The sequence below is a fragment of the Numida meleagris genome, chromosome 1 (genome assembly GCF_002078875.1).
Source record: "Numida meleagris isolate 19003 breed g44 Domestic line chromosome 1, NumMel1.0, whole genome shotgun sequence".
Lineage (NCBI taxonomy): Eukaryota > Metazoa > Chordata > Aves > Galliformes > Numididae > Numida > Numida meleagris.
The window spans coordinates 1625841-1640552 of record NC_034409.1 but is presented as its reverse complement, the minus strand read 5'-3'; the positions used below and the strand labels follow the sequence as shown (position 1 = coordinate 1640552).

At 46.0% G+C, this 14712-nt stretch overlaps 1 protein-coding gene across 5 annotated transcripts in view; it reads left to right on the top strand.

Annotated features, from left to right (window-relative positions):
- Positions 1–14712, top strand: part of EXOC4 (exocyst complex component 4) — a 397026-nt gene that overhangs the window by 368292 nt on the left and 14022 nt on the right. Inside the window, exon 18 of one of the 5 annotated variants that reach the window (XM_021384284.1) lies at positions 364–708. The exons of the other annotated variants lie outside the window; for them this stretch is intronic. Coding sequence (XP_021239959.1) covers positions 364–370 — 7 coding nt within the window. The 3' untranslated portion in view covers positions 371–708. Of the gene's footprint in view, positions 1–363; positions 709–14712 lie in introns of those variants that run through there. 5 annotated transcript variants of the gene reach the window in all.

Here is a 14712-nt window from a genome sequence, read left to right as displayed (position 1 = left end):
GGTGGGGCTGTCAGCAGAGCTGTGTTATCTGAACCTCTGGGGAAGCAGTCATAGAACCATAGAATCATTTGAGTTGGAAGGGACCCTTAAAGGTCATCTAGTCCAACTCCCCTGCAGTGAACAGGGACATCTGTAGCTCAATGAGGTGTTCAGAGCCCTGTCCAACCTGACCTTGAATGTCTCCAAGGACAGGGCATCCACCACCTCTCTGGACAACCTGTGTCACTGCCTTACCATCCTTATTGTAAAAAACTTCTTCCTTATATCCAGTCTAAATCTCCTCTGTTCTAGTTTGAGACCGTTTCCCCTTGACCTGTCAGAACAAACCCTGCTAAAGAGGCTGTTCTCTTCTATCCCTTTCAGATACTGAAAGGGCAGTGGGCAGCTGAGCCCAAGAAATAGCCAAAAGAAGAGCCTGGAACTTGCAGTTGAAGGCATGTAAGCTCACGTGGCAAAAGTTTTGCATGACACTCAGCTATGACCCATCACTGACACTGGAAATCCTTGGTGTCACCGTTTGGCCATCACTCTTGGAGACTGAATTACTGGAGAAGCATGACTCCCCTAGAGGAGAGAGAGTAGATATGACTGAGTGCCTCATTTACTTGGGCTCTCATATGGGGAATGATCTCATTATTGAATTAGTCTTTTCATAATAACATAGACATGGGAAAGTTATGAATGCTGAAGCCTGGGGGAGAGAGAAGAGAGTGAGAGCAATAGATCCATTACTAATACTCCAAGGAATAAAGTTCCCAAATTGAATCTTTCCTTTCTAAAATGCATTTTTTTTTCCCTGATCTGTTGACATGTTAACTAAATTAGCCCAGTTTTTTGGCAGGCAGAGTGAGGCTTGATCATGTGCTGACAGAAACTGGCACCCAACTAATGAAATGCTGACCAAGAGCTGTTGGAGGCTGGCGTGGTGCTGCCATTTTCCGATGGGTCTTTGTGATCTGGGTTGAACAACCACAGATCTGTGACTTGTAGTGCTGCATAATTTGATGTGGAGTTTGAAAGGAAGGATGAGGAGGGAACACGTTCCCCCCTTCTGATCTTGCTTGATGGATGACGTGCCATGCCAGCAGTTTTCACAATATCAAGCACACATATACTGTACGGGCTATATGGCACACAGATTTTCTCCTGCACCATTTGAGATACTGAGTACCATCACTGAGAGCTCATGAGATACCTGCTCTGCACAGCAGCATGAGCTGCAATGCAAATTTCTTCCCATAATCCAAATTCCCCAGCTTTTTCCTGGTTGTTTTTTTTGTTTTTTTTTTTTAGCTTTCTTGACTGCATTGCTTCCCTCTTTCTTTTGGGGCAGACTTCTGTGATCTAGAGAATATGTTTTATTCTTTTGTTCTTTAGATGGCTCCTGAATGCTCATTAACTGGATTACCCTTTTACATATACAAGGTGGCTTGTGCATCTGAACCCTGCCCTGCTCACCTGAATGTACAATTACCTGAGCAAGTCCTCACGTTACCCCAGGGGCTCCAGTTACTGGGGTCTATTCCAACTATAAAATAAACATAACCATTCACACCCCAAAAGCATAAAATAGCATCAGTGTAGTATAAAAGTGATTGGTGCTTCTGTGATCTCTCTCATATAGGAATCTGTAAATGCTCTGCGCAGTCGCTGACTACCAGTTTTGCCTTTTTAAAGGTGAGAAGCAAGTGGTTATTTCACATACAGGAGCAGTGGTAGAGTTGGAGAAGAAATAGGATGAGAGGGAATGGCCTCAAGTTGTGCCAGGGGACATTCAGTTGGGTACTGGGACAAACTTCTTCTCTGAGAGAGTGGTGATGCATTGAAACAGGCTGCCCAGGGAGGGGGTGGAGTCACTGTCCCTGGAGGTGTTCAAGAAACATGGAGATGTGACACTGAGGGACATGGCTTAGTGGGCAGTATTAGTGATGGGTTGGTGGTTGGACTGGATGATCTTAGTGGTCTTTTCCAACCTTAATGATTCTGTCATTCTTCAAGGCTATTTATGTGCCCCAAAGAGCACTGGTCATCCCCTTTTATCTCTGTCCCAGTAGGTGACTTCATTCATAGGCATTAGAAACCCCAATCAGGGAAGGTGGACAGGGAAGATCTTCCTCTTCGGAAGCCAAAAACACTTAGAGGGTTCACAGCAAAATCCTAGCCCGTGTAACATATGTGGTTCTGGTGAGACTCTTGCTGGTTAAACCACATTCTTCAAAAGATTTGTAACCTGCAGGTGGCAGTGGGCTCTGGCAACACGTGCTGCTTTGGGAGTAGTACCGTGGAAAGGGGAGAATCTGTTTCAGATGGGTTTTGCTTTGGGATTCTCCATTCAAGGTGGAGTGGGGCAGGGAAACTCTCTGCAGAGCATCACAAAGCAGAGCTGGAGCACGTTTCCAATGGAAAAAAAAAGAAATTGCCAAGTTCTGTGAGCTGTAGGAAGGGGTATCTCCGCCGCTAGAAGAAAGGGTAAAATAGGCTGATTCTGACTGCTAAGGTGCCACAAAAGGACTTGTATCAGTCGCTGAATTTCCTGCAAATATGAGTAAGGTTTTCCCTTATGTATGTTCAGTGTCTAGGCCAGCAGAAACGCAGACAATGATTAGGACATCCACTATTATGTTAAGCAAAAAGCAGTATTTTCTTTCTGTATGTAGTTTCTAGTCACATGCTGCAAAGTCTAGAATAGAGCGTGGATTCTAAATACCTCCACATTCTGTAAGTTTCAGACCCAGAATTACATTTATGCCATTACAGGGATAGAATTCAGCTTCAAATACAGATTTCAGTTCAGATCTTTTCCCATCTGTCCCCTTTACCTCCTCTCTATCCACCTGAAATATAATTACATGTTTATGCAGAGATTTCATCGGCGGCATTCAAAAAGGCTTAGGTTTCTGTTGAGACTTACCTTACAGAAAATATAATTCCATTCTTAGATGTTCATTTTCCATTGGGGGAAAAGAAAAAAAAGCCATTTTTTCAGGCACACAGCAGTGATAAAATTGCCCTGTTCCCAAAAGTTAATGGAGTTGGTTGTGAGGGAAGGGAGGGGACCAGTGGTGAAATGTGGCTATTTCATACGAAGCAATATAATTCTAACCTCTGAAATAATGGGTTTTGAGTGGTGCTGCTCTTCATTGTTGGGTCTGGAAGCGTCCTTCCTCCCTTCACAGTGAGCCAGAGGTGTCTGCACACCTAAAAGCAGATTAGAGATTTCCCTGCTGCTACCATTCAAGCTAGCAGTTGCAATGATCATCCATCCCAAAGGGCCACCATCCTCTTTTCCTGCTGCTGAAGACATTACCAGGACCGTTGGCTCTGACCACATCTTTCTAATAGACGTGACACCCACATTGTCACTGCTGATGAATCCTGGCCACCCTGGAGAAGTCCCCAGTGAAAAGGCAGAGGGAGAAGACATCAGCACATCAGGCTGTTGTCCTCAGATTGGACATGAAGAAGCCCTTGAAATGTAGTTGAGACGCCTGTGATCAAATGTGTCTGTATTCAAAGTCTGCTTGAATTTTTACTGTTCACAAAAGAGAAATGGCCTTTTCTTCCTCTCCTCGGCAAAATACAGCTGCAGCTGATGCTCTGACCTCGTTCCTTCATGCCCACGCTCTCTCAATGACACCTGTGATGCTATGATGTAAATGCTTGGATACTAACACCCTTGGGGCAGACACCTTCCCTGCACCCATACAGCCACTGGCAGTGTCAAGGGAGAGCTGCACCCGTTCTTGTACTGGTTTCAAAGTAAGTGAGGACTGGAAACAGCAAATCCATCTGAGCTCTGCTCTGGCACCTAGGAAACCCTTTATTTTTGCTTGTAATTTTGAATGAATCGCAACAGCAGAGTGGGTGTAGACCCTCTGGATTTCTTTCTAGCTCAGCTGGTGGCAAAAGGCAGAGATGAACTCGTGCTAAAATTCCCAGTGCAAACAGGCACAGTGCTTTCAGCACAAACATCCATGGAGGTGGCAGAGCTGTCCCATCCAACTCTTTGAGAGAGCAGGATTTCAGAGGGGGCCTTACTGCAGAGTACAGTTCTGATTTGGGTGCCTGATATTTTGGGTTCCTTTCCTGCAATGACTAGCAGGCAGAGGACACTTTTGTTTAACTGTGGAGTGTTAGAAGAGATTTATGCCTCCTGCTTGATTCTGTCCCGTGCAAGTTGAATAAGCAATGACATGCTGCCATCTACTGGGGGCTGCAGAGGGTAAGGGAAGCCAGTGTGCATTTGAGATCCCAGTGCTCTAAGTCCTTTTCATTGCCAGGTATTATTTCTCTTTGTGATGTTAGTCTTTATATATACACAAAGTTGTGCATGTTGAACTCCAGGTTAAGCAGATTGGGACCAGGATCCCCTTGATTCATTGGCAAACTGCTCTTCTCCTCTCAGGTCCCTCTGCAATACTCCTCCACTACCTCTCTTCACTTGTGGTTCAGAACTGGACGGCGTTCGAAACACCAAATTTGGGCCATTTAAGGTTATTTTGTTTGAATAAACCTCACATTGGCAGATTACAAAACTTGGGTGCCAAGCACCACAATATTAATCACTGAGTAAGGGATGAGACGTGGAACCAGACATAGGGCTGTGGGCACAAGAGAAAAATAGCTGAGGTCTACCTGTGGCCAAAGAGCAGCCATTGCCTAAAATCTTGGGACCCTGTTGACCTAAGTCATCATGTCTTCTGCAGGTCACAGAAAGGAATTTTGGTTCCAAAGCACAACAGCGTCACTTCCATCATGAAAGAGCCACGACATGCTCCCAAATTAATGGGTTTCAAGATTTGGGGTGGAATTTCAACACACATGAAATGTTTTTTCTCTGCCTGGCAGTGACAGCAGATGGCTGGAAAGTATGTATCCCAGTACTGGATAAGTGTACACATACCTATCCTATAATGTCTTGTTAGGGCTGGACAATGTATGGATTCAACCCCCTTTTTTTTAAATCAGCTACCAATGAGATTTTCTGGCATCTAGGTGTAGACAGGCTGGTCTCTGACCCATCCCTCTTGGTTCAGTGTTAGAGAAATACTTTTGCTCATAAAAACCATATAGGAGTTAGTCTGCAAGAATTCCTCTCTCCTCACTCTGTACCCAGTGTGCTCAGTGCTGTGGAAGGTGAAACTCACCAACACTTTCCAGTATGGATCCTAGGAAGACCCATCCATACGGAAGGACCAGAAGCAGAACAGGCTCTGGAAGAAAAATTTTTCTTTGCTGACAGCATGGGAAAGATATGTTATCTCCATCTCAGTGCTGGACTCATGTTGTGTATCTGTGGAGCATGCCCTCATTTTGTTTTTGCTGTTTTTAATTAACAAAGCTGCTTTAGTTTTCAATTAAGGACTTGGTTACAACAAAATCTGTATTTTCTTTTCCTTTCTTTTCTCTCTTGTTTTCTCCCCCCGTAGTTTCCACTGAGCTTTGATCTCAGTGCAGGTTTAATTAGCTGTAATTAGTGGTTTCACTGCATTAACCAAAAATCCCAACTATAAAGGATTAAAAACATCCCTCAGCTTGATGGTTCCCCGCCCTCCCTCCCATTCTTCCCCTGCTTTGGGAGATCAGAGACTGTGTCCCCATATGGTCCTTCACCAGACGGGTGCTGCTGGGTGATGCCCATGCATCCCAATCACCCACCCCACTACGTGTGCATTAAAACTATGCTGGAACAACTCACCCATCCATGGAGTTTAATTTCCAGTTAAATGTGCAGCTGCTGTGAGTTTCAGTAGGGCATTGATTTATGCCTTCATGACATTTTGTAGAGCTGCTTCTTGGGGTTTCTGACTCTGCAATATAGTACATTTTCAGTAATGTGCCTGCTCGAGACTGGAAGAAGAAGAATGGAGATCAAGGATCTGTGTTCATTGTGAGTCAGGTATTTCTACTTTACACATCTGTGTCAAAATCAGGTGTTACAATCTTGTGCATGTACCCCATCTCCTTGCAGGGCCAGGAACTCCTTATCCTTTCCTCCAATTAAGAGTTTGATGGAGTTCAGCTATAAGCTTTACATCGATCAGTGTTTAAAAATGGAGTTTGTACCATTTTTTCTTTGAATCACTGGCTCCTGGTGTTGAGATGTACAGGAAAGGCAATGCATCTTGAAGTCTGAAAATGGTTTTCAGGTCATCTCACCAAGGCAATGGGAACTCATACTCTGAATCCCACATCCTCGCAGGGCTCAGAAGCCATCTCTGTGTGTCCAGGTTCATCATTTTGGAAAAGGAAGCCTTGCCAAAGCCAGGAAATGCACTTCTTTTGCTGAGCCACAGCCATCACCTCCAGGTATTGCCTCAAAAGCAGACCTACGGCCAGGGAAGTGGTGGAGTCACCGTCTCTGGAGGTGTTCAAGAAGTGTGGAGATGTGGCACTGAGGGACACGGTTTAGTGGTCACGGTGGGGATGGGTTGACAGTTGGACTAGATGACCTGAGAGGTCTTTTCCAACCTTAATGATTCTATGATCTTCCCACGTCAGAGCATCTTGATGGACACCAGCTGTGAATAAATCCCAACACCTCTGGTTTATCCAAAATACTCCTCCCAAGAACAGCACTTGGTGCTTTCTCTGTCTCATCTCAGAAACTACGTCTGAGATACGTTGAATTTTATTACCTGTGCAAAACACGTAGATCGTACCAACAAAAGATCTTTACGTCACTCTGTTGTATATGAGGAGAGCATCATGAAACCCTTAAAGCTTGGTGCAAATTTGGGATGGTGATTGCATATTACTCCATGATGCCATCTTCCCCTTCCCATTCTTTCAGTTATGTCAGCAGGCACTGATGCAATGCAGTAAATTAGAGAGGGGAAATGAACCAGCTTGGGGAGAAGGGATATAGTTTGATTTTTACATCATTTTTTCCTCATTTTTGGTAGGATCAGCTCCCTGGTCTGGTTCACAGCAGGCCTTGCAAACAGCTGTGTTGGCACAATCGAAGGAGAGGGAACAAACAAAGAAATGAGGTGTAATGCTCTGAAATGATAATGTTCCTGAAAATGGAACTCTACCTTAAATTAGGGTAAGGTATCAGGTGTGAATAAGAGAATTGCTGTAGGTAGCACCAGAGATGCAGCAGGAGGAACGAACACATCCTTGTGCAGAAGGCGTTACTCTTCCCTCCCCATCTTTGGCCTCACTCCAGCCCAAGGATGGGCAACTTTTGTTCTCAAGTTTGCTGAATAGCAGATTTCTTACTCACTGTGTGTATCTGGGAAATGCCTTGCCTGCTGCTGTTTCTTCCCATTAGAAAAAAACTCCAAGATGGTGATTTGCCAGCTGTTCAGAAGCAAAGGACCTGACTCATGGGGGATGACATTTCTCCTGTTTGTCCTTAAGTAATTTTCGCATAATGAGAGCACTTGAGCACATGAAGATGGAAAGAAAGTGGCTGGAACCACTGGGTAATGACAGCATGTCCCTCCCCTTCCTTTGGTGGCTGCATGGATTATGAATTCCTCAAGGAAGGGATTTTGCAAGCTTTGTAATTAAAACACTCACCAGGCATTTTGCAGAAGAAGGGGCCCTAGAAACCCAAAGAACACACGCTCATGTCCAGCAAAGCATCCAAGCCTAAATTTAACTAAATTTGACCCATTGATCTGGTAAATACTTGCTCTTTAACTAAAGATCCACCACAGTCACATCTCCATCAGAGCTGGTTGCCCTCAGTCCTTTACAGCAAGTGATGAGAACTGAGCCCCTTCAGGGTGCGGTTTTCTAAATTGCTTTAAACCAATTGAAACGAGATGCTGGGCCACCTCAGCGGCTGCCCACGTTGGGAGGTGACTTTGCACATGGGCCCATCAATCCGTAAGCACCCTTGAGAGGATTTACACCAGGTAGCAGCCCCCTGTTAAAGGGATTAGGGGTCTGAAATTGTTTGGCACTTCCTACATCCCTAATGTCCAAACGCTGCACTGTGCAAAATCACATAATGTCCTCTCATCATCAGTATCATTCCATACAGCAGAAGAAGCATCTTAAAATACCCATTGGGTGCTGGAAGGTGACAGTCCTGCCCGGGCTTTCCACTGTTGACTCAACATTGAATTTTGATCAGCCATTTCGCTTTTTCCCGGAGGTGCTTTTAATCTTCGCACTGTAACCTTTAAAGATAGAGGTTTTAGTGGCCTCTGTAATGATTTTCATGTGGTTGTTTGAGTTGCTCCGAGTAAAGAGATTAATTCAATTTTCCTACCCTGGAAATGGACTGAAAAACAGAGAGACTTCATTGACTTTCTTCGCTTGGTTCTTGGTGTGTTAGTGAAACAATCAATGGAGGTGAACTTCTCAGCCAGCCAAAGCCCACGTTCGCATTTCCAGAGACACAAGCTCAGGAAGATGTGAATAAACATTTTTAAGAAGTGTTTTTGGCTCTTAGACTTGGCTGCAGCGCGTTCCCATTCTGCATTAACAGCATCAGGATATATTCTCCTGGAAATGAATTACAAATTCCTCATTTATCCCTGAGGTGACAGTCTTTTGCTGATATGTGGTTTCTTGAGACTAATAAGTTTTGAATGTCGCTGGGAAAAAAAATCAAAGTAATTACTTTATGTTCCCAAGCTCCTTATTTGTGTAGGTGCATGTGTGTTTATCTCTTTCTGTCATGCTGCATTGCTAATGGTAATTAAAGGGAAAGGATTTTTCTTTTTAGAAGTTTTTCTTCTTACTTTTTACCTTTAGTGACTTTGGTCACCCTAGAAATACTGACCAGTTGCATGTGGAACTGCAGCCACCTCGGTGTAAGTTCAGGAAATTTTGGCTGTCCAACTGGAACTGGGTCATTTTATTTATCCTGGCCTGCAGTACAAAGCCTTTGACTATGTCTCCCACAGTATTCTCCTGGATAAGCTGCAGCCCATGACTTGGACACATACACCCTTTGCTGGGTAAAGAACTGGCTGGATGGCCGTGCCCAGAGAGTGGTGGTGGATGGAGTTAAGCCCAGCTCACAACTGATCACGAGTGGTGTTCCCCAGGAGTTGGTACTGGGTCCCATCCTGTTCAATATCTTTATTGATGACCTGAATGAGGAAATGGAGTGCACCCTCAGTAAGTTTGCAGATGACACCAAGTTGAGGGGAAGTGTAGATCTGTCTGAGAGTAGGAAAGCCCTGAAGAGGAGATGTGGACAGGTTGGTTCATTGGGCAGAGACCAATGGCCTGAAATTCAGCAAGGCCAACTTCCAGGTCTTACACTTTGGTCACAACAACCCTATGCAACACTACAGGCTTGGGGCAGAGTGAATGGAAGACTGTACAGAGGAAAAGGATCTGTGGGTGTTGATCAATGCTCAGCTGAACATGAGCCAGCAGTGTGCCCAAGTGGCCAAGAAGGCCAATGGCATCCTGGCTTGTATCAGAAAGTGTTGCCAGTTGGAGCAGGGAAGTAATTGTCCCTCTGCTGGTGAGGCCACGCCTTGAGTGCTGTGTTCAGTTTTGGGCTCCTCACTACAAGAAGGGCATTGAGGCCCTGGAGCGTGTTCAGAGAAGGGTAACAAAGCTGTGAGGGGTCTGGAGCACAGTCCAGGAACAGCTGAGGGAACTGGGATTGTTCAATCTGGAGAAGGGGAGGCTCAGGGGAGACCTTATTGCCCTCTACAACTCCCTGAAAAGAGACTGTGGCGAGGTGGGTGTCAGCTTTTTCTCCCAGGTAACAGCGACAGAACGAGAGGTGATGGCCTTAAGTTGCATCAGGGAAGATTCAGGTTGGATTTTAGGAAAAACTTCTGTGAAAGAATGGTTGGGCATTGGAACAGGATGCCCAGGGAAGCGGTTGAGTCACCATCTCTGGAGGTGTTCAAGAACTGTGGAGTTGTGGTACTTTAGGGACATGGTTTAGTGGGCAATATTGGTGGTAGGTGAATGGTTGGACTAGGTGATCTTAGAGGTCTTTTCCAACCTCACTGATTTCTGTGACTCAACTGAGAGTGGGTGTTGATTTTCTTTGCAGACCAGGTTTTGAAAGCACGTCCTCTGGGTGTGAGTCTTGGTATCCAGTGCCATCTTGCTGGTGGTTCTTGCAAATCATGGAGTACTTATCAGTGTCTGCTTTCTTTTTGGCTACACAGAATTCGGTAGTGTAGGTGTTTGCAGCAAAAATGGAGCATGAAAGCAAGTTGTAGGTTGTCAGCAATGATGTGGTGTGCATTCAGCATGTGCTCGTGACTCCCTGATAAATATGTAGTCTTCAAACCAGGACTTGGTCTGGCTCAGGACACCAAAACTGCACCCCCACCACAAGATCCAGAAAGTACCACAGTTAATGTAGCCTTTCTTATCCCTTATAAATACAAAACTGTGAAATCTCATTTCCAGGTTTACATAAGCGTATAACACACATGGTAACCCACTGGCTTTAGCCATACAGGCATAGGCAGACTTTTGTGTAATATGGCGTAGGAACATTTTACCGATCCTCTTCTCCTAGAGTCCCAAGGCCTCCTCCTCCTTGCTTCCCTTGGTTCCCTGGTTTTCCTTCTCAAAGGCTTGATCACAATGACTGTAGAAAGAGCTGCCCAGGATCCACCTGCACTGCAGAAATGCAGAAAGCAACAGAAATCACGTTGAGCCTCATGTCAGACTCAGTGATCCTTGTAGGCCCCTTCCATCTTAGAATCTCTTCCCTCCCCTCCCCTCCCCTCCCCTCCCCTCTCCTCTCTTCTCCCAGTCATGGCAGACCCCAGGTCTCCTAAGGAACTCAAGAGTGACCAGCAAAGGGAAGACCATTCTGCATTTTGCAATTTCAAGGGACAAAAGTCAATTTTGCGCAGGCAGAGTGGTGCCAAAATGGAAAGCAATGTCATAGAATCATAGAATGGCTTAAGGACTTAAGGGTCATCAAGTTCCAACCCCCCTGCCGTAGGTTGGTTGCCCCCCACCAGATTTGGTCGCCGAGGGCCCTATCTAGCCTGATGTTGAGCACCTGCAAGGATGAGGCATCCTCAGCTTCTCCTCCATCCCTTGTTAAGGACCTCAGCATTTCTCCATTCCTGCCTTGCTGTGGCACATCCCTCTGATACTGCCTGGCAGTGCCCGCTGTCCTGACTCGCGCGTTGGTGGCAGATGGCTGTCATTCAGCCGGTGCGGCTGTCAGCTATGTGCATGCCGCATGGAGTGGCACAGCTCCCCTGCTGAGCAAACACATGCTGGTTTTTAATTCAGAACACAAGCAGAATGGCTGGAAAGGAAGGGTGGGCTTGTAAAACTGCCTGCAGTTTTTCCTGGGGCAGCAGAAGTACGTGTGTTAGAGACCAGACGAGGGATGCAGAGAGACCTTTTACCTAGGAGCTTGTGTACCATGCAGAGCTGGAGGAATTGAATGTCCCAAGTTCTTTTTGCCCTCGTGGGAGTCTGTGAGCCCATTTTTATACCCATGAATGTGTGGAATCATAGAATATCTCGAGTTGAAAAGGACCCACCAGGATCACTGAGTCCAACTCCTGGCTCCACACAGGACCACCCAAAATCCAAACCCTATGTCTGAGAGCTTTGTCCAAATGCTCCTTGAGCTCCAGCAGCTTGGAGCTGTGCCCACTGCATTTCAGTCTTATTATTTTTTATGGTCATTATTGTTCTGTAAGTGATGACATTCCAGGGATAAGTGAGGAAGGGGAGTAAGGAACTCAGTTGGTTTTGCATTTGACTTAAAGTTTTTTTCTCCTTTACAGTAGCAAAGAGTAGCAACTACCAGCACAATTGGTGGATCCTCTGCTCTTACTGGGCAAACATCATCCATGCTTACCTGTGAGATGTAGGAGCTACCTGGAGCTACAGGGAAGCTTCTCCAAGGAGAGATGGAAGGAAGGGATGACATTTAAATTCTTTTAGATTTGTCAGCTGGTTAAGGATGTAACAAAAAAATCATAGAATCATAAAATCATTTGAGTTGGAAGGGACCGTTAAAGGCCATCTAGTGCAACTGCCCTGCAGTGAACAGGGACACCTACAGGCTTGATCAGGGTGCTCAGAACCTGCTCCAGCCTGACCTTGAGTGTCTCCAAGGATGGGATATCCACCTCATCTCTGGGCAACCTGTGCCAGTGCCTCACAATTCCTGGAGATAGATAATACCATTTTTAAGTGTCTCTCTCCCCTGGCCCTGGACTGCCTTGATGGACACTGTTTAAAAGAGGTCAAAATTTGGCTCCAGGCTCCAGATTGAGTCTGAAGAAACCTTCAGAGTCGTCCCACTGGAACGCATATCCCTGTGAGCATATGTGAATGCGAACCCCATGTCTGAGCTGTCACAAATACTGCTCCAACAATCGCTTTTAGAAATTGCCTTCTGCTTCCATGCTTAAAGGCATGTTCTGCAGGTGTGCAGTGGTGCTGCAGGTGTGGTTTCCTTCTGGGGGACTTTCCATGTGAATGCACAGCAAACAGCTGTTAGAGTAAGGAGAGATATCATAAGAAGAGAAGTTTGTGTGAGACCAAAAAAAAAAGGCAAGGAAAGAGGGGACCATCAGTATGGAAAGAACAGCCTTCCCAGGCATTTGTCTGCAGCTGATATAAAGGTAAATATTGGATTGTCAGCTTGAAATGCATCTCTATTGCCTAGCTCTAGCCTGCAAATGGAAGCAATTAGAAAAATGTCCTGCCTTTTTCACAGTAGGCTGCTTCTTTCCAGCACAAACCCCACAGATAGAAAGACACACGCAAGTCCTTAAGTAGCAGATTGGTTTACCCTGTCAGTCAGATCTCATTAGAAACCGCAGTGCTTCATACCCGGTAATCTGCTCGGAAGCCACAGATATTGGTGCTGTGTGATAACATTTTTAGGAATCGCCACTCATCACTTTTCCATGCTCCGAAGTCATATCTTTTGCTGAGGTCTCCCTCTTAATTTGATTGAGCCAGGGAGCAGAGCGTTTCAACCTGCTGCTGCAGTGGCACCCAGGAATCAGAAATGGTTCACCTGGAAGGTGCACCACTTGGCAGGCCATGGCTGATAGGGGGCAGGTGCAGAAATGGACAGTTCTGGAAAAGGGTGGCTTTCAGAGTCACTGCTGAGGACAGGAGTGAGGGCAAAGGAGCAGGGGGTGGCAATGGCACAGGGCCAATTCCTGCAAGAAGGAAAATGAGCAAAGGATGAAAACAGCACGACTGAGGGGAGTGACAGCGTCAAGTCGTGCCATACTGATGGGGTCAGGGCAGAGCAAGATATCTGAGCAGTAGGGTGCAGTGTAGAAGTCACATCATAGAGCCAGACAAGTTTCCAGCTCCTTTAAATTATGTATGGAAATCTTTCCATGGGGAGGAAGTCCAAGAAATGTAGCTCATACCTATGGAGGTAAGAGCACTTCTCCAAGTGTCTTCAAGGCATCCATCTGACTCAGTGAGTCCGCAGTGACTGGGAGGGTGATCTAGGGAAACATCACTGTTATATATCCAAGTTGGATATTAGGAAAAATTTATCCTCAGAAAGAGTGGTGAGGCATTGGAACAGGCTGCCCAGGGCGGTGGTGGGGTCACCATCCCTGGAGGTGTTCGAGAAAAGGGGAGATGTGGCACAGAGTGACATTGCTTAGTGGGCATGGTAGGGATGGATCGATGGTTGGGCTGTTGCCTTAGAGGTCTTTTCCAACCTTAATGATTCTGTGATTCTATGATCACTGACTGACCTGCTCCTGTGGGACACCAGGACATGGACCCTGCATTATGTGGGAACTCCCTGGGTGCTTGTCTCTACTGCAGGGATGAGCAGACCCTAGGATCCCTGTGACCAGCACCACTGTGCCAACATGTTCCAACATACACGTGCCAGCACATGTGTTCAACTTGCCATGTGTTCCAGCCATGTCAGTCACACTCAACTGCTTTAGGATTGAACATACAGAATCACAGAATCATAAAGGTTGGAAAAGACCTCTAAGATCATCTAGTCCAACTGTCCACCTACCACCAGTATTGCCCCCTAAGCATGTCCCCAGGTACCACATCTACATATTTCTTGAACACCTCCAGGGACGGTGACTCCACCACCTCCCTGGGCCGCCTGTTCCAGTGCCTGACCACTCTTTTGGGGAAGAAGTTTTTCCTAATATCCAACCTGAAAATCAAGGACCTTAGGTTGTCTATTCCCCTCGTGTTGCCATCCACAAGATGAGGGTCATTTGGGCCCAGGGATCCGCAGGTCATTCTGGGTGATGTTTCCTACTTGGCCAGTAGAGTGTGCAACGCTCTCAGTGTCACACAGTATCACTGCCACATCTGAGTTGACCAAAGAAAGTTCGAAGACTGTTGTTCCATGTTTGAGATGCTGAGAGCTGGGGCTGATGCAAGGGTCTTTGATTACATTGGGAACTTTCCTTTTTCAGTAATACTAAAGCACTGATGATTAAGGTGGTAATTTGTCTTCCTGCTAGGGAATATTCTCACCTCCAGTTGATTTCCTATGGGTTCTACCATGCCCTTCTCTAGAGCAAGGGAGCACTGATCAGTATACAAGGAAGCCACAGCCTCACACAGGGAACACCAGTGAGGCCATCTCCTGGCTTTGGGCTCTAATCATGTTCCTACAGGCATGAAGTTGCCTCATATGAAGACAAGTTGCCTTGCTGCTGCTTTGGATCATGGAAGAGCAGCTCCAAGTCATCACTGAACTCTTCAAGTTCATATAGTAGCACCCTGTTTTTTGTGTTCTGCCACCCTAGTGGCTTTCATCATGAGCTTTTCCAG